We start from the raw sequence: 27,999 nt of genomic DNA on the forward strand, positions 1-27,999 counted from the left end.
GTTTCCGGGTCGTTCGTACATAGAGAGAGAGAGAAAGAGAGAGAATTCATACAGATAATTTCTATTTATAATTTCTACGGTAAAGTATGTATATAAATTAAAATATTATAGCTTATTATGCTTAAAATTCAAAATCTAAAATATATAATCCTTATTTTAGAATCTTTACAAGGATATACAGGTAAAGCGAGACAAAAGGTTTCTCGACCAGTGGTTTTCTCAAGGACGACAAGTTAGCCTTAGTGATCGACCCCCAGCGCTCCAGGTGCCGGTACGACGTATGAAATACCTTGAAATGTTTACAGCTGGGGTCTAACACTATTTCCAATGTCAATTAGTAAATAATCTAAAACTTTAAAAACTTAAAAACTTAGTGATTTAACACTAGCTTCCCTCTGCCTACCATGCCTGCGAGATACAGTTGAAGCAGATTTTTTTAAACATTTTTAAAGTATTATTCCACACTAAGGAAAGAAAGATATTTTGCAGAAAACGTATACAAATTTTGAGCTATATGTTCACATAACGTATGGATTAGTGGTCAGAACGTTTGCACGGTTTTCCAAGAGGCTCGGGTTCAAGGTTCCCGTTTCCCTTTTCAAATTTTGTATACGTTTTCTAAAAAATATTAATCTAAAACTTCTTTAATACATACATATATATATATCTCGAAGGATTTCCATTTTTAATACTTATTTTTGCGTAATTGAGGATGATGGATTCAATTTAAATGTTAATATCCAGTGAAACGGAAAAAGAATCAATGTAATTTGTGTAATGAAGTGGAAGTACAAGTACTAAAATAAATTTCCAGTAATATAATAACTAATTATAATATAAAAGCATATAATAGACACATCTAATAAAATTAAGTTATGAAAGTTATTTTAATTTATTCTTAACACTGGATTCCCTCTGCTTACCCTGCTATGTGCGAGAAAAAACATAAAGCTGAAAAAAAAACTAAAACTTAGGAAGCAGCAGGGTAGGCAGAGGGGGCCTAGTGTTAAGATACTCCGTTCCCCACAGTCTGCCGAATTTTTAAAGAAATGGAAATGTATACGTAAATAAATATTTCACTTCCTCGAGTGAGGATCGAACTCACAACCATCGCGTTATAGTGACACCCTTGTGTCGCTGGGCCACGACGGCCTCGTAATTCAGGAAATTGCTAATATTACTTCCTTTGTGTCAGAGTTGCCACATCAGTCCACCATCATATATCCATGTTACACAAATAATGTATGAGTAGCAGAGCTAATAATCACTCATTAAGTAAACGTGCAACGGATAAGTATTGAGGTTTAACTTTTATTGCTCAAAGCGGGGGTTGCCGATGATTTAAATCAACGATTCGTCAACATATATTATTGTTTAACATCATTGGAAACACCTTAAGAGGCTATCGCTTAGCTGTTGGATCAAGAACCGGATATAGAAGGCAGTATTACTTGAGACGGGACGGATTTTGCGGCGGTTCCTCTCTCTGGAGCCCTAGCCACCGATGGCTTGGACCCTTGTCCCGCCCTCGGAAGAGTGGTTTTTTAACAACATTTATTATTATATTGTTTAACAACATTTATTTCGTTTGACAACATATATTATTGTTTGCGATTTTTGGTTAAATTACCAATCAAATTGGTGATTTATCATGACAGTTTGTTAATTTTCTATAGTAGAGCTTGATTCCTTAACATAACTTACAGTGCGATTTAGGAATGCACAACTTTTTCATTCTTTAATGGAACTTTCATGGAACATTTACTGAATAAGTTAATGATTAAGTCTTTTGAGTAATTTTACTTTGTAAACTACTACTACTATTATATATTATATTATACTTTTATAGAATTTTAGAAGTGATAAGCTTCAAAACGCTTGAAGTTGCTTTACTTGTGAATTTTCAGATATAAATAGTTATTTAGTACACTTATGTAATAAATAACAAACAAACAAATTAATTAAAGTTAGCCAATATATTAGATATTACAAAATCCGACACTTTAAATGTAATAAATAAAATTTCAATGAAATAAATAATGTAGAGACTTCTCTATTCTATAATTTTTTGACTTTGCAACTTTCTTAGTAAATACCAATGAAAAAATTAACAGCGAGTACAACAAAATAAATATACAGTTATTTATTCATTTAAAACTTTATTTTAACTTTAAAAATTTTATAGATCACCAAAATAGCATAATTACACTTTTGAACCGCAACAAAAATTCCAATACTTTACATAATAATTGATATTTCATTGTTTTCCTATTAGAAGTCATTAGCCTAACATTTGCAAAGGCTACTTACGTTAGTTATATTAAAATCGCGGCCGCTTGAGAAAGTTTTACTACCAGAGTCACGACTCGCGAGTCACGGGTAGAGCAGTTCAAGACTAGCCTTCGAGAGGTTAAGACGTTAAGAGGCGAAACTGGTTGTGTTTTTGTGATAAGAGTTCGACATTCTCGGAAAGAAAGTTGTGATATTTGTGTTTATGGTAATAAACCCAAAGAATACTATAGAAGCCGTGAAATATGAACGTAAGTTTCATTTTTGCTATTTTTAGATATTATTTGATATTTACTTCAGGGTCCTTTACAGTTGAAAGAAAAAGACGTTGCAACAAGTTTTTAGTAGCCTTTTGTAAAGCTCTATATTTATGAACTAGGTTTGAAGGTAATATAACGTAACACCTGTGTTTTCTCACATAAATATATAGAAAAACAAACAAATATACTTTTGAAACCTTAATAATAATATTTTTTGGACACTATAATTACTATAATTTTCGTTGATGACTTAAAATTTAAAATTAACTAAATATTTATTTAAAATATAAATGTATTTATTAATGTTATTTTAATTAACGCTTAATTAAAGTTAAATTAAAACTCAATATTATCTTAAAAGAGCCGGTACTGTTAAAACAGCTGTATATCTAGCTTCATTTACATATTATATTTCTAAAAAGTTTTAAAACTATACATGTACAGTACGGTCAACAAGTTATGGCCGCCCTGAAGTTAGCTGTTGATGGCTGCGCAAATTTGAATTTAGAATTTTTCTTACTTTTGATTATTATCTTAACGAGTGAACAATGCGCAAAAGTTTACAAAACCTAACTTCAGAGTGGTTCCGACCGTAGTATACATTTAAAATGCTTATCGCCATGTATCGAGGCCAGTAAAGGCGACTGGATGTGGGTTCGATTCCCACAATTACGAGATTCCCTCTGCCTACCCTGTTGCGGGATAAAGCGTGAAGCTGATTTGATTTTATCTCCATATATTTTGAAGAACATATATATAAACCTAGTTATAATAATAAGCATAATTCTTTACTTTCCACCCGTTTCAAGATCGCGTGCTGTTTAATATTAATTATATAAAAAAAGTAACAGTTTATTAATAACTTAGTTCCGTTACATGATATTAATTAATATCTGTGGCCATTAGCACAAAATGTGAATGACGTTATACACAACTATTTATTTTTACTAATTATAATATAGGGAGGCCGTCGTAGCGCAGCGGCATAAGGGTGTGACTGTAACGCGATGGTTGAGGGTTCGATTTCCACTCGAGGAAATGAATAATTCGTTTATATTTACATTTCTTCGCTCTGGTGTCGAGGCAAACGCGGCGTTGAGTTCCGCGACTGAACAATGCTTCCAGAATTCGTAGAAGAGGAGTATCTTAACTCTCTGATTCCCTCTGCTTTCGCTGTTGTGTGCGGGATACAGCGTGATGCTTATTATATTTTTTTTACTTATTATAACGTTAAGTGAATAAAATATTTCAATTACTTTCGCGTTACTCACAGCCTATCGGCTTACATAAATAAAAACAAAACTAGGAAGTGAATTGATAGACTGTAACGTTTTCTGGTTGGTTGGTTTTATATTGATTTTATATAATTTTATATTAAATATAATAGTTTAATATAGTAGAAATATCATTTATAATAAAATTTAATTGATATAATTTTATTATTCGCAGATTTGACATTTGAATTATAAAAAAAAACCTATTTTGCTTACACTACCAAAAAATGTTTGTTTCGTAAATTTTTATTACAAAACCAACGTATAATAGTATTATTTCTAAAATAAAATAATTTTCATTTAAGAATTTTTAAAATGTTAGTCGTTGAGAAATAAATTTTAAAATACTTACCTTAACTCTACCATATTTACATACATACTTGTATGATAGAGTAAGAATAGTGAAATGATATTTTTATTTTTTTTGCTTTACATTGTACCTTATATAAAGCAGGGTAAGCAGTGGGAACCTAGTGTTAAGACACTCCGTTCCCCATTGCGTGTCATTGTTACCAAAGATAAGAATTGAAAACATTTATAAATAATAACTAATTTCTTCGAAAAATATCCTTCACTAATTCACACTGACCTAACTAACCTTCTTAAAAACACAATATAGTCGAAATGTACGATTGTGGGTACTAAAATAAATCCATTTAGTAATATATAGATGGTGTAAATACTGACTAAGGTTACAATAACAGCATACATTATATTTAGTGTGAGAATTGTTTAAACAAAAGATACCTAATATTCTATTCAGCATTTAGTAATGAACGTTTATTACTTAATTTTTAATTTTGAATAGAATTAATATTTTTGTATATACCTTTGAGACCGTCGTGGCGTTGTTATGGGGTCGATTCTCACTCGGAGTGAATGAATTATTATTTACAAGGCAAAGCGCGGTGTTGAGTTACGCCACTTACAGTCGCACGCAATGCCTACAAGATCCGCGCGAAGCTATAATAAATTAATAAGCATAGTCATCTTTGTTTGCATATAAGTACCAGTCTAATCCATAACAAGTACCTATTGCACTTCGACTAATAAAGTACTAATTATATTGAAGTTTATGTCATTTATGTAAATGCTACACCCAAGAACAATCCGATTCACATCAGTATTTTTATTAATTTGAAACAAAAAATAAAAAAGCTTCACGATGTATCCCGCATATAGCAAGATAGACAGTTAAGTTATTGATAGTGTTAAGATACTCCGTTCCCCATTTTCCGTCGAAAAAAGAAACCTTTTCGCTATATTCTTTTCCAAACGTTTGTATAATAATAAATAAAAATAACAATAAGCCTCGACCAACACCTTAAGAGGCTATCGCTTAGCTGTTGGATCAAGAACCGGATACAGAAGGCAGTGTTACTTGAGACGGCACGTATTGTGCGGCGGTTCCTCTCTCTGGAGCCCTAGCCACCGATGGCTTGGACCCTTGTCCCGCCCTCGGAAGAGTGGTTTTTTAATATTTTTAAATGTATTTTTTTTATAATAATTTATATTTAAAAATGTAAAATTGATTCACTAATTTAATAAAAGTATATTCTCAATGACAATTAAAAGTGATAAGCCATATTCCAACATGAATGAACTTATAAATTAAAAAAAAAATCAGTTTCATAAAAAATACAATAAATAAAATACGTTTTGGAAGTGAGCTTAAACACTTATAATTAACATCTCCAATGATTTAAACTTTCCATTTCTTTTTTATTAAACCTGTTTCCTTTCACTAAAGAGAATTTCGTTTCTTTGTCTTGTCATTAATAAATTATATTTATATATCGAGGTGCAGCATGCGACTATTATGCGACGGTTGTCGGTTTGATTCCCATTCGCAGTAATGAAATATTCAACATTTTCATATCTTCGTTTTGGCCACTATTATCACACGATGCCTCAAGAATTCGGCGGAAAGTGGAGAACAGAAGTGTCTGAATGTAGAACGGTGTAACTTAACACTAGTAGTAGTGCCCAGGATCCCTCTGCCTACCCATCTATAATAATTGTATAATATACGTATATAAGTAGTTACTACATAAGGTATTATTCTTTAATATTTTGACCATTAGCTCAATTACTAGGAATAAATATTTTACCTCATTATTGTCGTGAAACGTGAAATCGGCAAACAGGCTCAAATTTGTGAGTGAAACAAAGGAACCAAATACATTGATTTTAGCTTCCCACAAGGTACCTCACAAAAATATTTTAATTACGTACTTTATATGTTTAATTCGGAAGGAAATTATAAATAATTAGTAAATTGTTATATAAAGAATCATCGGTTCAAATACTAAACTAAAGGTTGAGTCATATAATGACTCAATTTGTTATTAGAATATTGAACTCTCAATGGACTTACAGTAGTCAAAACATATCGTTTGATATTAAATTAAACTAAATATTTTTTTAACATCACCTATATCCCGTACAGGTGGGTTATTCCGAGAGACCGAATTCTGGAGGTATAGAGTGTTGAGTTGCAGAACCCCGCGCCAGCCTCGACACCAGAGGGAAGAAATGAAAATATTAATTAATTCCTTTTACTCGAGTGGGAATCGAATCCACGACCTACAGCGTTTATAGTCACACGCTTATTGTTTCCTAAGTGTGGAATAATAAAAACTTAAACAAAATAAGTTGTTTATAATATTTAATAACTAATTATAATAAAAATGGCCATCTTCGTCTAGCTGCGTCATTCCACCACCTTTATATTTAGTTGGCAAAGTTCATGGTCATCGGTTCGAATATAACTTAGGTATTTGTATCACTCTTAAATAGCATATTTAAATTATATATTTTTTGTTCTAAATGGATTTATTTACATGATAATTATCATGTATATTTGAATAGTTTTTTTTTATTATATAGGACCTAGGAAATATAAAGTTATTTAAACAGTAAAACTTCTAAATATTAGAGGCCTTCGCGGCCCAGTGGCACAAGGGTATGCGACGGTCGTCGGATAAATTCAATCTAGGGGAAATTAAATGTATAGTATTTACGTTTTCTCGGTCTGGTAGCGAAGCAGTTGAGTTCCGCCAATCATAACAAAAACGAAACGAAAGTGGGAAATGGAAGTGTCTTTATTGGAACGGAGTATCTTAACAGCAAATGTCCAGTAGGCTTAGGTTCCCTCTGAGTATAAAAAAATATATTAGAATATAACTAACTGCAGATATATTTAGGTACTTATATAGATTAAAACTAGTTTAAGTTTAAATGTAATTAATAAACTTAAAAACACATACAGTTTGTTTATCTACACAAAGATGCCTATAATTATTTATGTTCAAAATTTCCAAATCGATTTTATTGACAGTATGGGAATTCCCCCTAATCTAGGAATCGGGAACACAAACAGCGGGTCAGAGTTCGTTCATTCATAATTTAGATAACTGGGTACAAAGTTCCTGGAGCAAAGATTATTTGTAGTAAAATTTGTTTTAGAGGCCTCCTATCATACATTTTATTTTTGGTGCTGGAGTGGACTAGCTTCCCAGGTTCCCCCTGCCTACCCCGATATGTACTGGGTAGAGCATCAAGCTAAAAAAATGCTTATTAAATACAATACAAATTGTTTATAGAAAATAGAAGACGAAGAAAGAACGTGGGTTTGATTTTTTTATTCGCTCTGGTGCAAGATAAAATGCAACGTCTCAACACACAATGTCTCGAAAATTAGGCGGTAGTATCTTAGCACTAATTTCCCTCGGCCAACCCATATACGAAATATCTTAAATTAAATAATATATAAAACTAAAATAAATTGTTTACACAAGTAAAAGTCAAAGTTATTCATTTGGCAACTACGTAACAGTTTGTCGAAAGGGCCATCACATTTACATAAAAACGTATTCGACATAGTTAACCAAAAGACTATGACTGTTTTGATGTGGTTTAGACAACGCCGCGTGCATTTTAAGCTGCGTTATTGGGAACGGCACTTACTGATTCATATTCTTTGAATAATGGTAATATAAATAGATATAATATATATCCAAAAATTCTATGATTCATAAGAGTATGAGGCCTGTCGTGCCCCAGGGGCATAACCGTACGACGGTAAGCGTACGCGACAGGTTGTGGGTTCGATTACTATCCGAAGAAATGAATTATTTAATATTTTCATGTTGACTTTCGCCACTCAACACGCAATGCCTTCAGAATACGGTGGAAAATGATGAACGGATGTGTTAATGTTAATAGGAACGGAGTGAGCAGGATAGCTAGAGGAACCTAGTATCCTGCTATGGGCGAGATACTAAAAAAAGTATAGTTATATTTGACATTCATTGATGAGTTATTTATTTTCACAGAAATAAAGCAACGTTATACAAATATAACTTGTTATGTGCTTCCTGACAAGACAAATTCCGACGTTGAATTCCGCTACTGAACACGCAATGTTTTGAATTTGTAAGGGAAATAGAGAAGTTTCTTGATATGATTGACGTTAGGTTCTCTTGCCTATCCTAAATAAGTCCAAACCGGAATGTTTTAGACGCCATTAGTTCCTGTTTTAATAACTTCTAGCGAGTTCGTTGAAAGAATTGACAAACTTGTAAATGTAAATGGTCGTAAATAATAGAAGCTTAGTTCAATACTAAACAGATTTTTTTATTAAATATTGAGTTATTAAATTTAATAATACTTTACTTGTATCGCGCATCTAGCAAACTGGGACAGGGGAAACTTAAGGCTGGGTGGCCTGTGCCCATCCCAGAAAATTTATTTATAGAAAACTTACCCGAAAAATTAAAAAGAACCATATTTCCACGACAGATCTGTTCAAAGCTAAAGTATAGGCCTCTACAGATAATATCTCTAAATACGTTAATGCCCGTGCTTATAAACCGCTTTCAAGACTGAGTTCGAACTTGAGATGACATTTTCATCATAAATTTCACATGTATGAATAAAAACGACATCTTGAGATAAGAAATATGGATCTAAGTGTTAAGACACTGTTCTACTTTAGTGATGTGAACCACATTCTGCTTATTATATTTCTATACCAATGTAAATATAATATTTGTTTGTCTTGTCATCCAAGATATGTACTAAGTTAACCTACATTTGTCGAAAACTGGAGTAACTTATCTAAATTAACTTAGAGATAAAATGTTTGAAATAAAAAATAATATGTTATACTCCATTAAGTAGTTACCTTGACTTTATTTAAATTTATATATTCAATTCTGGCGTCGAGGTAAAGCGCGACGTTAAGTTCCGCCACTCAACACGCAATGCGCTCCAAAATTCGATGGAAAATGGGGAACGGAGTGTTAGGTTGCCTCTGCCTACCCTACTGTCTGCGGGATACAGCGTGAAGCTGATTTAGTTTTTTTTTACAAAGACAATCTACATTGTAAACTGGAGCAACTTATCTAAATTAGCTTATTATAGATAAAATGTCTAAATATTAAAAAAAATGTTTTCTTCTTATATCCAGAACAATCGATGGTATTGTCGGTATTTAAGTTTTACAAAGAAATGCACACTATCAGTGTAAACATGTACGTCGATCAATTTCTAAGAATGTATCTCATACTCGTATGCAAGTTACTGTTTAACTCTTTCTTTGTTAGAAAAAAAGTAGAGAGAGAGAGAGAGAGAGATGGATTTTAGAGACATTATTTTCTCTGGCTTAGTAATACGTTTACGTACTGCAAGCATTTGATATTAAAATGTTACGTTTTGTCATCGGTCGCTATCATATCCGCTAATTTTACAATCGATCGATTTATTATTTAATTCCCTCGAATGGGTATCGAACCCACAGTCACACGCTTCTTCACATACGCCACGACTGGTCTTATTATGACAAGAAAAAGACATCACTACAGTAATAATAAAGCTTGTGTCAAATAAAAAAAAATATCTTCTTTATTAATCTAAATATTAATTCTTATTCTTGAAATGACTACCAACTAACCTTCAAAACCCATCTAGTTTATCTGACCACCGTCTTGTGGTCAGACCGGTTCTTATCCAAATCATACAATTTTAGTGTTATTGCAAGTTAGTCCTTTAATCGGAACTTTATATCGCCCATTTGCTCGTGGCGTGCCCAGACCAATCGTGGCGCACAAGTGTGGTGTGACTGTAAACGCGACTGGTTACCTGGTTTCCAACGTAATTTTTTTAGTGTCCCGCTGTAACCCGCAAAGAGCTGGTTAGGCAGAGGGAACCTAATGTTAAGATACTCCATTTCCCATATACCGCTGAATTCCAGAGAACTCAACGCCGCACCTCGCCTCAACACTACAGCGAAGAAATGAAAATATTAAATATTTCATTTGACTTCGACTAGGAATCGAATCCACAACCAGTCACATTTACACTCACACTTCGAGCCCCTGCGCCACCTGTCCTGAACGTAACTTTTACTTAAATACTTCTCCATTATGTTAACGCATAGATTTACATAATAAAAGTTCTCAGGAGATGGAATCGTCCCTATTATTTTTAGATTTATATAAAATAGGAGATATTTAGTTGTTCTCTCTCACGGAACACCATTTTTAAAAGACACAAATGGCTACTTTCTAATTTTAATTCACAAGTAATTTTAATATTTAAATAATTTCCGTAATATGTGACGAGTACTGTGAAAGACATTGTTTTGTCCAATTATACAATGTAATATTCGTATTTATATAGAACTTCCTTCCTGTTCATACTACATAATATTGTTTATGTCAAACTTAATTAATTACCGGCGTTGAACTTCGCCACTCAACACGCAATACCCTGAAAAATTTGGCAGAGTGAGAAACGGAGTGACTTAACATTAGGTTCCCTGTGCCTACCCGTTTAGTGAGGTTGATAAATTAAAATATTACGTTATACCTGTTAATTACTTATAAAAAAAAATTGCTAATAAATTAAAAAATCTTGAGACTAGTCGTAGTGCAGGACCACCATTATGGTTTTCGATTCCTATTCGAGGGAATGTAATATTTAAATATTCGCTTCGCTCTGGTAACGGGCGGGCAGGTAAAGCGAAGCGATAAACTCCACAATCCAACACACAATACGGTAAGTAGAAAACTTAAGTATCTTACCAAGAGGTTCGCAGATACCCTCTGCCAACTCTGCTATGATCACCGATATGAAGCAATTTAGTAATAAATAATAATAAAAGAAAAGGAGAAACCTAGAACTTGAACTAAAAGCAATATTTACGTAAATCTACATTCAATGGTTTATGTTTTCTCCATAATGACTATGTTTCATTTTATGTTTTTCTTTCGACTGCTTAACAACAGTATTTCTCATAGAGAAATTCTGTACAGCTTGTTTTCTATATTGACGTCGTACCAGCGTAGGGGCATAAGGGCGTGGAACGCGATGGTTGTGAGTTGGATTCCCACTCGAGGAATGAATAATAATTTATTTATTTAATTTATTCATATTTTCATTTTTTCGAAGTGATACCTAGGCAAAAGCGCCGCGTTTAGTTCTGCCACTCAACACGTAATGTCCATAATTCAGTGGAACATGGAGAGCGTAGTGTCTTAACACTAGGAATACAGCGTGAAGCTTACTATTATTTTATAATCATTTAAACATTAAGCAAAATTTCAAATGTTTGTATATAAATATTTCTAAAAATTAAATATATTTAATATACTGGATACTTCATCAATTAGGCGTTGAACAACTTTCTCCGAAAACTTTCCTCGCACCAGTAACTGGTTGTAAAATGTAAAAACTTACTTTTTATAATAAAACTCGCTCACGACAATCAAATGTTGCGACACTACATTAAAATATTTTTTCTGCAAATATCTAAAAGAAAAAGAATTTGTCGTGCATTTGTCTGTCAGTCAATCAATAATGAAAGTGTTTTATACAATACTAGCTTTATGTAAGTTTTACCATCATGGCGCAGTGGCAAGCGTGTGACTGTAAACACGACGGTTGTTAGTTCGATCCCAGTCGGATAAATGAATTGTTATTTATTAATATTTTCATTTTTTCGCTCTGGGAACAAGGCAACGCAAAACGTGGAACTCCGCGACTCAGCACGTCACATCTCGAAAATTTAAACATGAGGAACGGAGAGTTTTACCACTAGGTTCCCTTTGCCTACTCTTCTATATGCGAAATACAGCATGAGCCTAAAAAAATCAACAATAATAAGGAAATGAAAATATCTAACGGTTTATATAACTCGTAAATGATAACACATTCTTAGTGTCCGAGGTTACAGTGACCGCGAGTAACGGAGCCTAAATATAATAACCTTCTATAGATGGATCGTCCAACGCAAAAAAAAAACTCCTGAGATAAGAGCGCTTAGCCAAACTTTTAGCTTTATTATTATTAGAAAACGAAAGTAATGCTAGTAGTTTGATCTCCACATATTTCCATATTTCCATTTCTTCGCTCTGGTGTCAACACGCCCCCAGAATCCGGCAGAAAGTGGGAGTATCTTAACACTTTGTTCCCTTTGCCTACCCTGCTGTTTGCGGGATACAGCGTGAAGCTAAAAGTAATGTAGATTAATAAATAAACGAGCGGGTCGCTAGTTTATAATATTGGAATTTCGCATTGTTCACAATCTTAGTATAGCACAGGCCTTTTATAATTACTTATGCCATTAAAATAGATATTATGAAATGTGTCACTGAAATATTAAATTCAATTTAATTGGACCAGTTCGTCCAGTGTCTCCAATATTGCAACAGTCGAAGTGAAAGGTGCCAGGGTCTTTTATTTGAAAAATTTCGTCCATCGAATAACAATAGGGTACATTCTTACTAAAGTTGTTAAAACATCTGTTACAGTTTATAGATAAAGATCTCTTCTTATGCAATACTTACAAGAATTCGTTTATTTGTTTGGATTTTAATATAATTTTGTAAATAAAGAAAGAAAGAGAATTAGAAATGCCAACTCAATTTTTTAAAGTCACGCTATATGCCGCACCTAGCAGGTTAGGTATAGGGAACCTATTGTTAACACACTTCGTTTCCCATTTCCCGCTGAATTCTGGAGGTATTGCTTGTTAAGTGGCGGAACTTAACGCCGCGCTTTACCACAGCTATGAAATGAAAATATGAAATATTTCATTTCCTCGCATTGGAATCGAGCCCACATACTGCCACGTTATAGTTTTAAAAAAAAAAAAAAACATTTTATGGCGTATCTTATTTAAATGTTATTAAAGAGATGTCCGTATATTTATTACCAAATTATGTATTCATATAAATTGATCTCGTTTCGTATTTTATATTACTAATTTCATATGTTAATATTATTCAGATATCCCGGATCGGCATCATTTAATGAATTTCAACAAAATAATTCCGCATTGACTCATCTGTGTGTGCGTAAAAAAAAAGTCCTAACAACTTTATTATGGATCATAGTATATTGGTATATTTTAAATATAATTATTATAATAATCGTTACAAACAAATAGAATAATATATATAGGAGTCACTAGCAAACAGAAGACTAATTGAAAATTTCAACTAACGCGTGTTTTTTAAATGCCACTTTATGGCCCGTATTTATAAACCGGAAAATGGTGTCTCAAGATCGATCTCAGACTTGAAGGCGATTTATAAATACGGGCCTTTATTAACATAGATATAAATTATTTGTTATTATTTATATACCTAAGCCTTTCAACATTTTTAAAGTAACACTTGCAATTCTAAACTTAAAGAAAGGAAAAAAATATTACTAAAAATATATAAAAATTTACTAAAAAACGTATTTTTCTTAGAATGTACCTACTGGTGTAATAATGTTTCTCCTCTTTTATTTAAGTCGTTTACTTAATAGAGTCTGTTAATGTTTTAAATTTCTACACGCGAAGGTGTTTCTATTAAACAAAACACACACGTGTCGAATTTACTTTAATCCTAAATACCTTCTAATTCTTACAACAACAAAACGAATAAAATACTTACTTTAATTCTAAAGACCGAATTGAATTGGCTTCTGGATTTGCTGTCTTAATTTTATTAACTAAAACTCACTTATATACTTTATTGAGCTAGGAGCAAAAATTATAGGTTAGATTATTTACAAGCGTGTAAACGGAAGAGGTGAGAGGAGAGACATTTCCTGACATGGTTCGAGGAAATGAAATATTAAATTTATTTTTCGCTCTGGTGTCGAGGCAAAGGGCGGCGTTGAGAAAAGTCACTCAACACGCAATGTCTCCAGAATTCGGTGGAAAGTTGGAAGCGGAAGGTATTAACACTAGGCTCCCTCTGAAAAAAATATGAAGCTGAAAAAAATATATTTACAAAGTAGAAATGATTCAAAAAAATCTATCATAATATGGCTCAAATTCAACATTAATAATTGTTTAACATAGCTAGCTATGTGTGAACGAAACTGACAATATTTCCGCCATTACCATTCGACTTTGTATTGTCCGAAGACAGTTTCACTTTCTTTACGATTCCCGCTACGAAAGTGGTACCTTAGCACGCATACTAAACGTTTCAACTTATACGGTTGTTATTGATTTGATATGGATTCTATGTGAAATTATTGCTAAATTCATTTTCTTTTACTATTTTACTTAACATTTTGTTTCCTTAGTTTAGTAACACGAACTGCTCTACTGACCTGCTGTCCTAATATAAGGGAAAGATAGAGAGAGAGAATGGAATATGTTAATAACAATGCTGAAGTCTTTGGCCAAATTAGGGAGGCATTGCGTGTTGAGTGGCGAAACTCTACGCCGCGCTTTGTCTCGACGCCAGCGAGCCGAAGAAAATATTAAATATTCATTTTCTCGAATAAAATAAATATATATTTTTTCTAGGTTCCCTCTACCTAACTTGCTGTGTATGGGATACAGCATAAATCTAAAAAAAATATCTAGCTTAACTGGCGGTTAAGGAGTTTAGGTTAACGGGGTTTTCTTTTGCTTACCCTTCAAAATTTGGGAAACATTTTTATATATATATATATATACATACAAATAATTATAATAACAATGGACAAACGTATCATTGCCGAAACAAAAGTATTGTATCAAATAATAAGCACGCTCCACACGTACCGCACTGACCCCGGTTGCTAAACCATTGTAAGTGTGGCAATTCCTTATAGCTTACAACAGCATCGACAGCAAATTTGTCTGCCTAAAGAAATTTACATATTTTTGTCGTAAATTTTCTTTACGTTGAAAAAAAAAGAACAACTACCTAAATATTTTAGTAATTACCAAATTAGACATTTATTTTCTGTCTCCGAAATTTTTGACGTTTTTATTTTTTTTTTCAAAGTTGACCAACACCTGAACCCAATTATGCCATAATATAAGAAAAAAAATATTTTATTGTTGATTACTAATTTTATTACTAACTAACTTAATTTTAATTTAGTGATTATTAATTTTTATTCTAGAATTTTGAATTACAACATATAAGCAAAAAAATCTAATAAATTGATAATAAAAGTAAGATCAGCGAAAATAACCGCGTAATACTTTACTAATTGATATGTAGAGCGTGTGGTTCCACTGCACCTTGAACATATGATTTCCTACTTCCCTTCTGTTGACTACTGAAATGTATATTTATGAATAGGCTTAAATACTATTAATAATGCGTAACGAAAAAGAAACGGAACATAAATTTTAATTTGGGTACTTCGTAATTTATATTTTTTTACTTACTTATAATAAAATCGTAACTGATCGGTGTCTGTATATGGAAGATATATATAAGAAAAAATATTATTAGTTATATTTTTATTTTTTTATATTGTTTGTTTGTCTGTTTGTCTGTGTGTTTGTCTACGCTAACGGCTTGATTTACATAATTGCAGGTTTAGTATTTTATTTTAACAAGCTTCCCTTAACATTTAGTATTTATTTTATTTCAATCGGCTTATTAATAAAAAAGTATATTATTTTAAAGAATGCTGTTCGACAAAATGGCTGTAAATATAAATATCGGTTTTATTAAATTAATTTAAACTTTATTTTTAATATAGATTAGCTATAGATTTTGTGTTTAAAAATAATATTATTATTAGAAAACGAAAGTAGATTAGTAAATTAATAATTATGTAGATCAAGCGGGCGAAGCCGCGAGCGGGTCGCTAGTATACAATACACGGTAATTTACCTACGCAATTCTAAGTTTAAGACGATATTGCTTCACGATACCACAATAAAACAATATCTAATGTTCTCACGGTTATATTAATTATATTATCTTTAAAATTACTATTTGAACATAGTTTTTACTTAATCCTTCAGTTACTACTTAGAATAATATTAAATGGAAATATATTATTTATCATTATTTCAATTACTGTTGTTGTACTGTGTTTGTGTAGTGTGTGTGGCCAGTGTGTTACTTCTCCACCTTTCGGCGGAAAGTAGGGACCGGAGTATTTCAATCAGGACAGAGCGTTTTGGCACTAGGTGCCCAAGTTCCCTCTGTCTATCTTGCTATGTGGGATACAGCATAAAGCTTAGCAAAATAGCAATAGATAATTATCGTTCTCTATTTAGCGTGTTTTGTATCATATTTGAATCGGCCATGGGCATATTTAGAGATATTTTTTTCGGGTCTGGACTTCAGCTTTCAACAGAAATGTTAGTGTAAATGTGTTTTCTTGAAGTATTTCGGGGCAACGTTTTGATAATAAATTTTCATGTGTGGTCTCGGGTTTTTTTTAAATACACTTAAATAAACATTTGTATATTTCAAGCGAGCGTAGCCGCACGGGGCTGTAGTAATATCATATACATAACCGTAAGTAGGCATGTACATGAATAGTAATTCAAATTTAAGTATTACTTAATTTACACAGGCTTAGAATAATAATAATTTATATAAACATTAAACATAAAGGGTTTAATTGTGTCAGAATGATATCATTTCAGTTTACGCAATCAATTCACAGCGGAGTTACATAGTTTCACTTGGCGGTAGCCTCCATTAGACTTATTGTGAAGAAATTGTAAATTATAAATATGTATATATATATTTATAATTTACAATCTGTCGTAGAGTGGAGACCTCGTACAAAACGACCGGTGGGACGACCCCCTGCCAGATGGGCTGACGATATGAAGAGATTGGCGGGAAGCGGATGGGTCCGAAAAGCTGAAGATCGAGTGTGGTGGCGAGAATTGGGGAAGGCCTATGTCCAACAGTGGACAAAAGATGGCTGTTGATGATGATGATGATGATATATATATTTAGCATTATAATATATTCGTGAGGCTAGTCGTGGCGCTTTGTTCGTTCGATTTCCACTCGAGGAAATGTTTTTTTTTATTTTTCGCTTTGGAATCGAGGCAGTAGAGTCTCGACACTCACGCAATGCCTCCAGAATTCGGTGGAAATTAGAGAACGGAAGTGTCTTACCATTAAATTCCCAGGTTCCCCCTGCCTGGGGCAGGCTTGCGCGGGACACAAAGTGAAGCTGAAAAAAAATATAAAAAATATATTTCATAATATAAGCCTGTTCCAATTTTTATAATTTCCCATGTTTTGTGGATCGTTATCTTCTTAGGAAGGATCCTTCCACATAAAGCAGTGCACGTAGAGAGAACCTAGTGTAGAAAACATTCCACTCTCCGTTTCCCATTCAAATTCGAAATACCACGTGTTAAACCACAGATTTCTTAACTTCAATAATTTAAGAATTTCTTTAATAATTTAAGCATTACTGACTACATAACAAGGATTTTATCTAAACATGCATCTCTAAACATGAAATTTAAATAGCAACTATTTGTTTATCTTCCATTACAAGCAATCATATTCTTATCATTTACAATAACAATGGCACGTGAGAGTCAGTGAACTGATCGACACGCATGCAGCTAGTATCTACGTACAGGTACATGCGGTTTTCCGTGACACTAAACTATGGGCATAAGAAGAAGGAGACCGGGGGGTCCGTGCCCACCCCAGAATAGTCAGGTGCCCAGAAATTTAACTAATAGAAAAATTGAAAAGGTAAAATCCAGCCAGCCCAGAAAATATCTCTCGATACGCCAATGCCCTAAACTATGGAAACGTGACACGATGATGGAAACCAGCGTTGCCAGATTTTGTCTGGGGGAAAAGCGGGATTATTATATCTGGAATTGTTATTAAAAAGATAAAGTAATTAAAAAAGAATACTCAAAGTGCGTGGTATTCACCAAAAGTTGGACTGTGTTTATCCCGCTCGGGATATTTAAATTTTGGGCTAAAAATCGGGACCTTCCATCAAACTCGTGACGAGACATATGGCAACACTTAATTAAGCGTACACAACATTTGAGATCGATCTTGAGATGCTGTTTTCATTCATAAATTACATATCTGTGAATGAAAACGCGATCTCAAGATCGATCTAAGACTTGAGAATAATTTATAAATACGGGCCACGGTGTGTAAGAAAGCCGTTAACTTCAAATCACATCCTGCTTAAGTCGGACCTTAGAAAATCGCTCGCGCGTAACACTTCAATGACCTAGCAGCGTGAACGCCTTTTCTAAATAACTAGAATTTCTAATTATGTTATAAGATATCTATTCACAAGAATTTTGAATGTATATTTTTTAAATTAAATCAGCGGGAACCTAATACTAAGAATTAAGATACTCCGTTGTCCACTTGTCACCAAATTTGTCGAAGCATTGCTATAGATTGGCGGAACTTAACGACGGGCTTTAATAATAATTATTTCCCCAGGATGAGGATCGAACCCACAACCGTCGCGTGACAGTCACACCCTTATACCCCAGTGCCATAACGACCTCGGCTTACTAAAAATTATTTGTTAATATTTTTGTTTTATGTAACTTTTATCTCATAGTTAACAAACATTGAATTTGATTATATATTTAATCTCTGTTAAAGTGACTGTACTAATTTAAGACTTGTGATGTAATTTTAAGTAATAAATAAAAACCATGAAACGATTACCATCAAAGTTAATATAGTGAAACTAAACAATGTTTTAATTTTAACTATTTGGGACGATGTCTTGCTCTAGTATTCACCGTAGTTAAAACAGTTTACCTTATAATAATGAAATCAAAACGACTTTAAATTTTATTATGTAGGTAATAGATACCTACCTATCACAAAAAGATTTATCACAGAAGAAATTTTGTGCTAAAATTTACGTAATTCTTTATTATTGCGACAACAACAACAAAGACGAAATTTTGCATGCCGTACTTTGTACAGCATCAGCGTGACCTGAATATTTTTTATCACAAATGACTAGAGGCCAGTCGTAGCGTGACAGACTGTGGATTCGATTCCCACTCAAAGAAAATCGAATAATTAATAGTATTTTCGTTTCTTTGCACTGGTGTTGATGCAAAGGGCGGTGTTGAGTTCCGCTACTCAACACGCAATGAATTCGGCGGAAAGTGGTGAATGGAAGTGTCCTAATGGGTAACAGAGTGTCTTAACATTAGTTTCCCGGGTTCCCTCTGCCTAACCTACTATAAAAATGAAAACATGAAAATAATTTTGTGTCTATCTTTTACAGATAATATGGTACGGCGTAGCAATACTGGTTTTACTGGAAAAAGGCGTCAACGGTCACGGGCGACTCATTGAACCACCTTCTCGAGCATCGGCATGGCGCTACGGATTCGACACACCACATAACTATAATGATCACGAATTGTACTGCGGAGGTTTCTCCAGACAATGGAATAAGAACAATGGGAAATGTGGTGTCTGTGGTGATGCCTGGGATGCACCTAAGCCTCGCGCACACGAATTAGGAGGCAGATTTGGTCAAGGTGTTATCGTCCGACGATACGCGCCCAAAGATGTCATAGTTATAAAGGTAGAATTAACGGCAAGCCACAACGGATTCTTTGAATTTAGGGTATGTGATGAACCGAAATCTACAAATCAAGACTGCATGGACAAACATGTATTACGATTGGAAGGAAAAGATAACACAAAATACTACCCACGTGAGGGAAATAAAATATATGAAATGAAATACGAACTTCCTGATGGATTAGAATGTCCCCATTGCGTCTTGCAGTGGCGATATATAGCCGGTAACAATTGGGGCACGTGTGCGGACGGAACGGGAGCCGTTGGTTGTGGACCCCAGGAGGAATTCAGAGCATGTGCTGATATAGCTATAGGCAGCCGATTTACTACTACAACAAAACGGCCAAGACCCACTTACGTGCCACCAAACCGAACTACTACGGAACTACCGGTTCCAATTCCAGAAGAATCCACTGGAAGTGCCTGGTACGGACTCCTTATCGCACTCCTGGCACTCTTCATTGCGGTGGGCGTTCTCGCCGGCATATACCTGTATTATTACAGAGGTGGCATGAGGATAAAGAATCTTTTGAAATTGAAAATGCCTCCACCAGCTCCTGTTCCTCCTCCTAGACATAAAAAGATGTCTCTATCTAGGGAAAACCCTCCTGAAATTTCAGCCCCAAAAATTATATCTGATTCCGGATTCGAAACAGTCGACTTAAGGAAGTAATAACTTTAAGACTCAGATGCAACTGCCACTGCCTTTTTAGTCATAAATAGTGTAAAAATAGATTTAGGATATTTCGAGAATGTGTGATTGTAGAGCTGTGCATTGGAATATTTTTGTGTTTGTTCAAATATACGTAATTAGATAAAAATATATAATAAATTATATTATCACATATTCTTATACTTATGTACACAATTTAAGTTATTTTCATGATGATAGTATATTGAATAAATAATAAAGAAAACCATTTGTACGAATACAAATATTATATTAAATTTTATTAAAAATAATCCATGTATAGCTGTCCAGTGGGTAATACAATAAAGAATGATGGTGAAATATGATGATGTACATTTTTATTTATAAATTAAATAAAAAATATAAAATTATTTCGTTTTATTATTTATGAAAATTATGTGTCAACAATAAAAACTAATCACAGAATAGTTGCGGTGAAAGTGAAAACAAATACAAATGTGAAATATATACAGTTAGTTTCCTAATTCGTATTATCTAGAAATATATATTTTAACGTGAAATTACATGAGGCCGTCGCGGCGCAGGGCACGAACGTGCGACTGTAAACGCAACGGTTGTGGGTTCGATTCCTACTCGGAATAATGAAATATTTAATATTTCCATTTCCTTGAACTGGTAACGAGGCAAAGTGCGTCGTTCAGTTTCGCCACTCAACGGGCAATGCCTCAAGAATTCGGTGGAAAGTGGAGAATGGAAACAAATATCCCTTAAGTACTGGTTCGCGTTGCCTGTGCGGGAAACACAGCTAAAAACATTAATTCAAAAACACTTCATCGCAAAAAAATACAAATAGGTGTACAAAGGTATTAAAGATTTTGCTAAGTCGAACAGTATAGTGCAAAGGCGGCCTTATCACTGTAAGTGATCTCTTACGGGCAACCTTTTATTTATACCTTACCTTTGTAAAAAAAGGGAAACATTATTTAAAACACATTTTTCCTTTGAATAATCAAAATAAGCTTAAATATGAAATAATAGAGATATTTTTATAATAAAATTATTATGTAGAAGATAATACATTATTTATATTACAGCATTTATTATCAATCTGTCAATGTTTTTGTGGATTTATACAATTGTAATATTTAAAAAAATTATGTTCGTTTTTCAAAATGAAGCTGCCAATATATTTTACTTTTAAAGATGATTTGTCATTATTAAAGGAATAACCCATGCTACAAGAAAATTTATTCACAAAGCTTTTGTCAATGACATGATTTTGGATGAACAATGAAAAAGATTCTTCTTCTTTATAGATTAATTTATTTTCTTATGTAATGTAACTGTAGTTAGTATAATTATATAGTTTTCTTCAACATACGTCGGATCGTATTAAAACAAGAATATATTTTAGAGCAAATTGTAAAGAACTAATATTTAGAATGAGTTTTTTTAAAAACATTCTCATATTATAATCAAGGAGTGTTTTTTTATTAGATATGTATATTTTAAATTTTATATTATATAATATACAAAAAGAGCCCTACAGACAGACAGTATAACATAAATATTTCAGCTGGCAACTTTATGTGAGTGGCAACATTTCTTAAGAAATGTCACAGTCAATCGGTAGTCATAGACAATCTCAAAACAAACGTGCTGTTACAAAACTATAAAAAAAGCTCCTAGGAGCATTTATTTTACTGTAAAGTGATTTTATAAATGAAAAATGGCAGTACGTCCCCAGCACATGCATGACGGTGGTATCGTTGAACGTAGATTACGTCCTATTTATGGTAAATGTGACATGTAACCTAATCGGCTATTTTGTTTCCTTTTGTAATGAATGCTTTGGATGATACTCTTCGTTTTGGTTGCAGACTGGTTGGACAATGGCAACAATAAGAAGGCTTTGCAAGAGGCTGAAAAAGTCCTTAAAAAGAGTCCAACTTTGCAAGCCGCTAGGGCTCTAAAAGCGCTAGCGTTATTTAGGTTAGGAAAAGGTCCGGAGGCGCATACTGTGCTTGAAGCACTAGCAAAAGAGAAACCTAGTGATGATTCAACTTTACAAGCAATGACAATTTCTTATAGGGAATCTCAACAATGTAAGTTTTTTAATATTCTATAATTAAATTCATTATATTCCTTGTCATATAAGAATCTAATTAAATATGTGGGGCATTTGATCTGTTCCAAATGTCGTAGATAACATTTTGTTTACAGTATAAACCATTTCATTTAAAAAACAAAACATTTTTTTTAAACAAAAAACTCAAATTTTACAATTTGTATAAAAATAACAATATTTTAGTCCACAAGGTATGTGAATTATATGAAGCAGCAGTAAAGGCTGAACCAAATAGTGAAGAGCTTTATTCACACCTATTCATGTCTTATGTGAGAATTGGGGACTATAGATCACAACAGCGGGCTGCAATGGCCTTATATAAATTTGCACCTAAAAATCCATACTATTTCTGGGCTGTTATGAGTGTTGTTTTACAAGTAAGTTAACAATTGTATAATAAAATGTGTGTCCAGGCATGAATCAACTTACAGTATGAATAAGTCAACTTGCACACATATTTTTAAATTATAATTAGCATTAGAATTGATTTATTTATATTCTATATAAATGACTAATTCCATAGTGTATTACTACACAATATAAAATTATGAATTTTTAAGTAAAAGAAAAAGAAGACCCTTCATAAAGGGTACTAAATGTTTGATTATGATTAAAAACATATGTACTAATATGAAATTATTCTACTCAAATATGTAAAAAAATGCACATTAACAAATTAAATTAAATAATTTCAATATTTTATAAAGTAATAATAATGTCCAGCTTCAAATTAAATCATAATTTTATTTATAAATGTATATCAAGAGAGAAATCTAATCTTATCTAAAGAAAATTTCCAACAAGTAAACCATAGCCATTATTATTCTTACACCATGTATTGTTCTTCAATATCACATCTAGTTATATAACAAGGCTACCTACCTATTAAACTCATTAAAGTGCTAGTTACCTTAAAAAATATATTTATTTCTTATGTATCAGATTTAATAACTTGTTAAAAGAGAATATTAATACAAAACTTACTTTAAAATACATTCTTACTACTAATTTCAGGCAAAAACAACAGATGATTCTACAAAAAAAGGCATTCTCTTAACTTTAGCTCAAAGAATGGTTGACAATTTTATATCAGAAAACAAAATGGAGGCAGAACAAGAGGCTCGCTTATACATCATGATCTTAGAATTACAAGAAAAATGGGAGGATATTCTCAATTTTATAGAAGGTCCATTATACACTCAGCTTGTGCCAGGTTCAACAGCACAAGCTAGCATACCTTATTTAAAGATACTCGGCCATTGGAGAAGGTTGAACTTACTTTGTAAAGAATTATTATGGGATAACCAAGATAGATGGGATTATTACCTCCCATATTTTGACTCTGTTTTTAAATTGATAAATAACAATGAATCTGATGGGGATAACTCGGCTGATGATACGGCAGAGAAGTGCCATGAGTTTATTTGTCAGCTTGTCGAAAGTATGTCGTCTGGTAGGACCTTAAGGGGACCTTACTTAGCTCGGTTAGAATTATGGAAAAGATTGTCGGTAGATGGTGATCCTACATCTTTACTAGGCAGTGGTGTTGCATTATGTATTCAATATTTAAGGGTATTTGCAAACAAACCCTGTGCAGTACCTGATCTGAAACCCTATTTAGCTATGATACCTCAGAAAGAGAGAGAAGATAGGTGTAGAGACTTTCTTACTTGTCTTGGCTTTGATGAAAATAGTGAACCTGAATCGGTAAGTCATATTATTTATTAATACTTAATTATTACGATACATTTATACCATAATAAACTTCGTAACTTAATATTAATTTATATCATTATGACTATTGATTTTGAAAATTAATATTTGTTGAAAAGACTAAAACTCTCCTAAAATTTTTATACACTATAATAGCATAGCAACAAATATTTAGTAATTACAGTAATACATTGCACTGAGGCCAGTTGTGGCACAAGCGTGTGATTAAACACGACAGGTTGTGGGTTCGAATTCCTTTCGAGGACATGAATATTTATGTTTCTTAGCTTTAAAGCGTTGTTGATTTCCGCCACTCATTACCTCAAGAATTCGACAGAAAGTGAGAAATGGAAGTGTCTTATCTTTCTTAGCACTAAGCTACCAGGTACCCTCTGCCTTTCTTGCTATGTGCGAAATACCGCGTGAAGCTAAACATATATAATTATATTACAGATAGATGATATACAACGTCACATATCATGTATATGCGCATGGCGGCTCACCTCTCCACTGGCCAGTGCCAGCGAGTACCTCACTATAGCAGGGGTACTGCGTCGTCAGTACTTGCGATGTGTCGCCAAACAACTGATAACCGCCACGCCTACGGAGTTCTGTGCTGCCGATGGATATGGGACACTTGCGGCACATCACTATTTTTATGCAGGTGATTTTTATAGCTTATTAACATAATATAAAGGTGTAATATTAACAAAAACCAAAAAAAAAATATTATTGAATAATAACTGTTCTATTATTTATTCTTTCAGCTGTTCAAGAGAAGAGTGCAGCGCCAATAGTGGAGGCGTTATGTCTACTGGAGCTGGTACTACATAATTCACCTTCAAACTTCCATGTTAAATTACTTCTTATTACGTTATATCATGTACTTGGTATGTTGTTTTTGTTTTTTTTATTTTAATAAAACCTAAAATATTTATATTTGGATTTTTTAACAAAAAATATTTTTTTACGCATATTGATTTTTTTTAAATATTTATATAAAATAATAATGAATGATTCACAGGAAACGCCATAGCAGCCGAATCGATATACCAACGTCTTGAAGCAAAATTCGTCCAGCTGGTATCCCTGGGCTGGCTGCACGCGGCGCGCCTGTCCCCCGCCCTGGCCCCAGCTCGCGCTCTCCGACTCCTAGCCGACACCCACGCCTTCCACAAACACTACGTCAAAGACGGGGCGGAGAACTTAACTTATGCTTATAAATATGGAACCTTCGAAAAACTAGTGGAACTGGGTGCTTGGAGTGCCAGGTTAGAGGCGTGCTCGTGGTGCGCCTTGGCTGGTAGAGAAAGGGCGTTATTGCCATTACTAGCTGGTCCTCCTGCCCCATTGCATGCTCCAGCTAGGTTGCCGTGTCCGCCTACGTATGTGTGTTTTTTTTTATTTGTTTAGGTTTCTTTTGTATTTTATATACTGCAGGGTACAGAGGGAGCCTAGTGCTAAGACATTGTGTGTTAAATGGCAGAATTTGATACCGCTTTGCCTCATTACCAGAGCAAGGAAATGCAGATCATTTATTCAATCAAGTATTAATCGAACCGTTCGGTTTACGGTCGTACATTGTGCTGCTGCAATACGGCGATCCTATATTATTGTATAGTTCCCTGCCGTGTGCGGCATTACTCTAAATAAAGAAAAAAATGTTTAGGTTAATCATTATTATTAATTTTGCTTTATTTATCTATATTCACAATTACAGTGATAACCGAGATCTAAATGCAATAGTGAGTTGGGATCCCCCTCAGTTAATCGACCCCGATTTGAAATCTCGTACGTTTGAGGACGACGTGGCGTATTTAAGACTTAAAGACGGACTTGTTTCTTCAATAGGTATGTGTGTAAAAGATTAGTTTTTTTGTTTTTTTCTCTGTATCCTGTATTTAGAAGGGTATACAGAGTTAACCTAGTATTAAGACACTGTGTTCCCCACTTTTCTTGTTCAGTTTTCGAGACATTGCGTGTTGGATGATGGACTTCTTTTTAACAGAGCAAGAAAATGAAAATAATTCTTCCTCACAAGTAGGAATCAAACAAGCCGCTACACTTTTAATTTCAAATTACTTTTAATTTCACATCACTTTTAATTTTAAGAGTATAGAGTAATTATTATAATGAATAAAGAATTTAAAGGCATTAAATTCTTTATTAATAACAAAAATTTTACCCATTTATCTGTCCGTCTGTTTCAGCATTATGCATAGAATGCGCGGACAATCGCAGTGTTGAGGAGAAACGGTCGCAACTGGAGGAGTTACAGACATGCATAACGGCGTTAAACGGCGCGCTTATGCAGTGTCGTGCACGTTATAGTGCTCGGCACGGACATGCGATGAGACTTGCGTATCCTTTCCCTTGCAGGATTATTGGTAATTTTGATTTGTTACTAATGTGAATATCCATAAAGCCCGGTAATTAATGTACAATACACAAAAATTCTAATACTCGGCGACCGTACTATACATGATATTTATTTGTCATATTAACATCGTAAACATTATCTACAGCCCTGGTAACGTCCCCGGTGCCGTACCGGGAGCTGTACACATGCGTGCTGTCGCTGACACGCGCGCTGTGCGCGGGCGCGGGGCCTGAGGGGCGCGAGCACGCGACCTCCTTGCGCGCGCTTCTGCCCGCGTCCAGGCGCGCGCTGCCGTCGCCCGCCGCCGCCTGCTGGGATCTGAGGGAGGCGTTCGAGGCGTATTCTAATTATTTGGAGGTTTGATTTTGTATGATATTGGTTTGCGGATTTTGGGTTGCAAGTTATTCTGTGGATAGTAGGGTGGGTAGAGAGAACCTGGGAACCTAGTGTTAATTTAATGCCGCACTTGATCTCGTTACCAGAGCGAGAAAGCGACATGTTTAATATCAGACACTCAAATGCGGTCAATTATTCACTTAAAGTTATTTTTATATTGTTATAGCCAAAAGATAATATATTTTTATAAAACGTGTCCATGTCCTTTTTTGACTTCTAAGACTAAACAGTAAGCAAAAAATATAAGTGATAACCGCTTCAGTCGTTTTGGCGTGAAAACTTAACAAACTGACATTCACTTTTATAACTATGGTTGAATCGAATCCACAACCAAAGATTTTTGAGAATTTCAATCAAAAAAAATTGGCTAAAACAATTAAAATGTATTATTTATGTATACAAAATTTCATGTTCAATAAAACAATTTAAACAATTGCAATATCAATCTGATTATTTTCACGTTATACATGAAGAATACTAAACCAATACTACTCTCCACAGTTCATAGGTGTCACCACGTTCCTTCTGGGCGTCTGTAACGAGATGGCCGCACCAGCCAATGCCAAGAAGTCCAAAAAGAAAACCAACCAATCCCCTGACCAAATACTCACATCCGAAATGCTGAGCACGCTGAACGACGACGTACAAGACACCATAGCCTTCATAGAAGGTATCTTCGAAAATTGGCCCTCCTACAACCACGAATTCACCCTCGAAGATGAACTAATAAAACTAGATATCACACAAAAATACCAATGCCCCGTCGAACAAAAATTAAAAAATGGACTCCAAGAAGTTTTAACGGACGTGAAAAATATTCTAAAAAAGAAATCTAAATATTTAAAAAGTTTACAATAAAGTGGCCTTTGATCTATATGCATGAGTTGTATTTGACATATCTTGTAAATAAACCCCCCATATTGAGTCAGAAACGCTTTATAGGCTATGTTTCAATGAACTTAATTAATTTCATTTATACTTTGCATTTGATTTGAATTATTTATATACATTTATAAAGAATAGTGTGATAATAATATACATATGTAGGTACTTATACCATAATAAATAAGAAAAAACTTATATTGT

At 33.7% G+C, this 27,999-nt stretch overlaps 2 protein-coding genes across 2 annotated transcripts; both read left to right on the forward strand.

Annotated features, from left to right (window-relative positions):
• The first annotated feature begins 2,400 nt into the window (after positions 1–2,400).
• Positions 2,401–20,453, forward strand: LOC146540677 (uncharacterized). Its single transcript, XM_085206095.1, has 2 exons — positions 2,401–2,540; positions 19,340–20,453. The coding sequence occupies exons 1-2, from the start codon at positions 2,535–2,537 to the stop codon at positions 20,315–20,317; spliced, it is 984 nt and encodes a 327-aa protein (XP_085062221.1). The 5' UTR covers positions 2,401–2,534; the 3' UTR covers positions 20,318–20,453.
• A 1,464-nt stretch (positions 20,454–21,917) lies between these two features.
• psidin (phagocyte signaling impaired) lies at positions 21,918–27,991 on the forward strand. Its single transcript, XM_085206114.1, has 11 exons — positions 21,918–22,092; positions 22,177–22,401; positions 22,608–22,801; positions 23,439–24,131; positions 24,591–24,801; positions 24,905–25,027; positions 25,162–25,522; positions 25,858–25,988; positions 26,348–26,524; positions 26,663–26,874; positions 27,415–27,991. The coding sequence occupies exons 1-11, from the start codon at positions 22,026–22,028 to the stop codon at positions 27,769–27,771; spliced, it is 2,751 nt and encodes a 916-aa protein (XP_085062240.1). The 5' UTR covers positions 21,918–22,025; the 3' UTR covers positions 27,772–27,991.
• Positions 27,992–27,999: the final 8 nt, after the last annotated feature.

This window comes from Heliconius melpomene, chromosome 2 (assembly GCF_056956725.1).
Source record: "Heliconius melpomene rosina isolate 202511_hmr_F chromosome 2, ASM5695672v1, whole genome shotgun sequence".
Classification (NCBI taxonomy): domain Eukaryota; kingdom Metazoa; phylum Arthropoda; class Insecta; order Lepidoptera; family Nymphalidae; genus Heliconius; species Heliconius melpomene.

Coding starts and splice junctions, on each gene's coding strand:
- psidin (XM_085206114.1), top strand. CDS start 22,026: ATGGCAGTACGTCCCCAGCACATGCATGACGGTGGTATCGTTGAACGT. Junction 22,093..22,176: donor TAGATTACGTCCTATTTATG/GTAAATGTGACA, acceptor TTTTGGTTGCAG/ACTGGTTGGACAATGGCAAC. Junction 25,989..26,347: donor CGGACTTGTTTCTTCAATAG/GTATGTGTGTAA, acceptor CGTCTGTTTCAG/CATTATGCATAGAATGCGCG.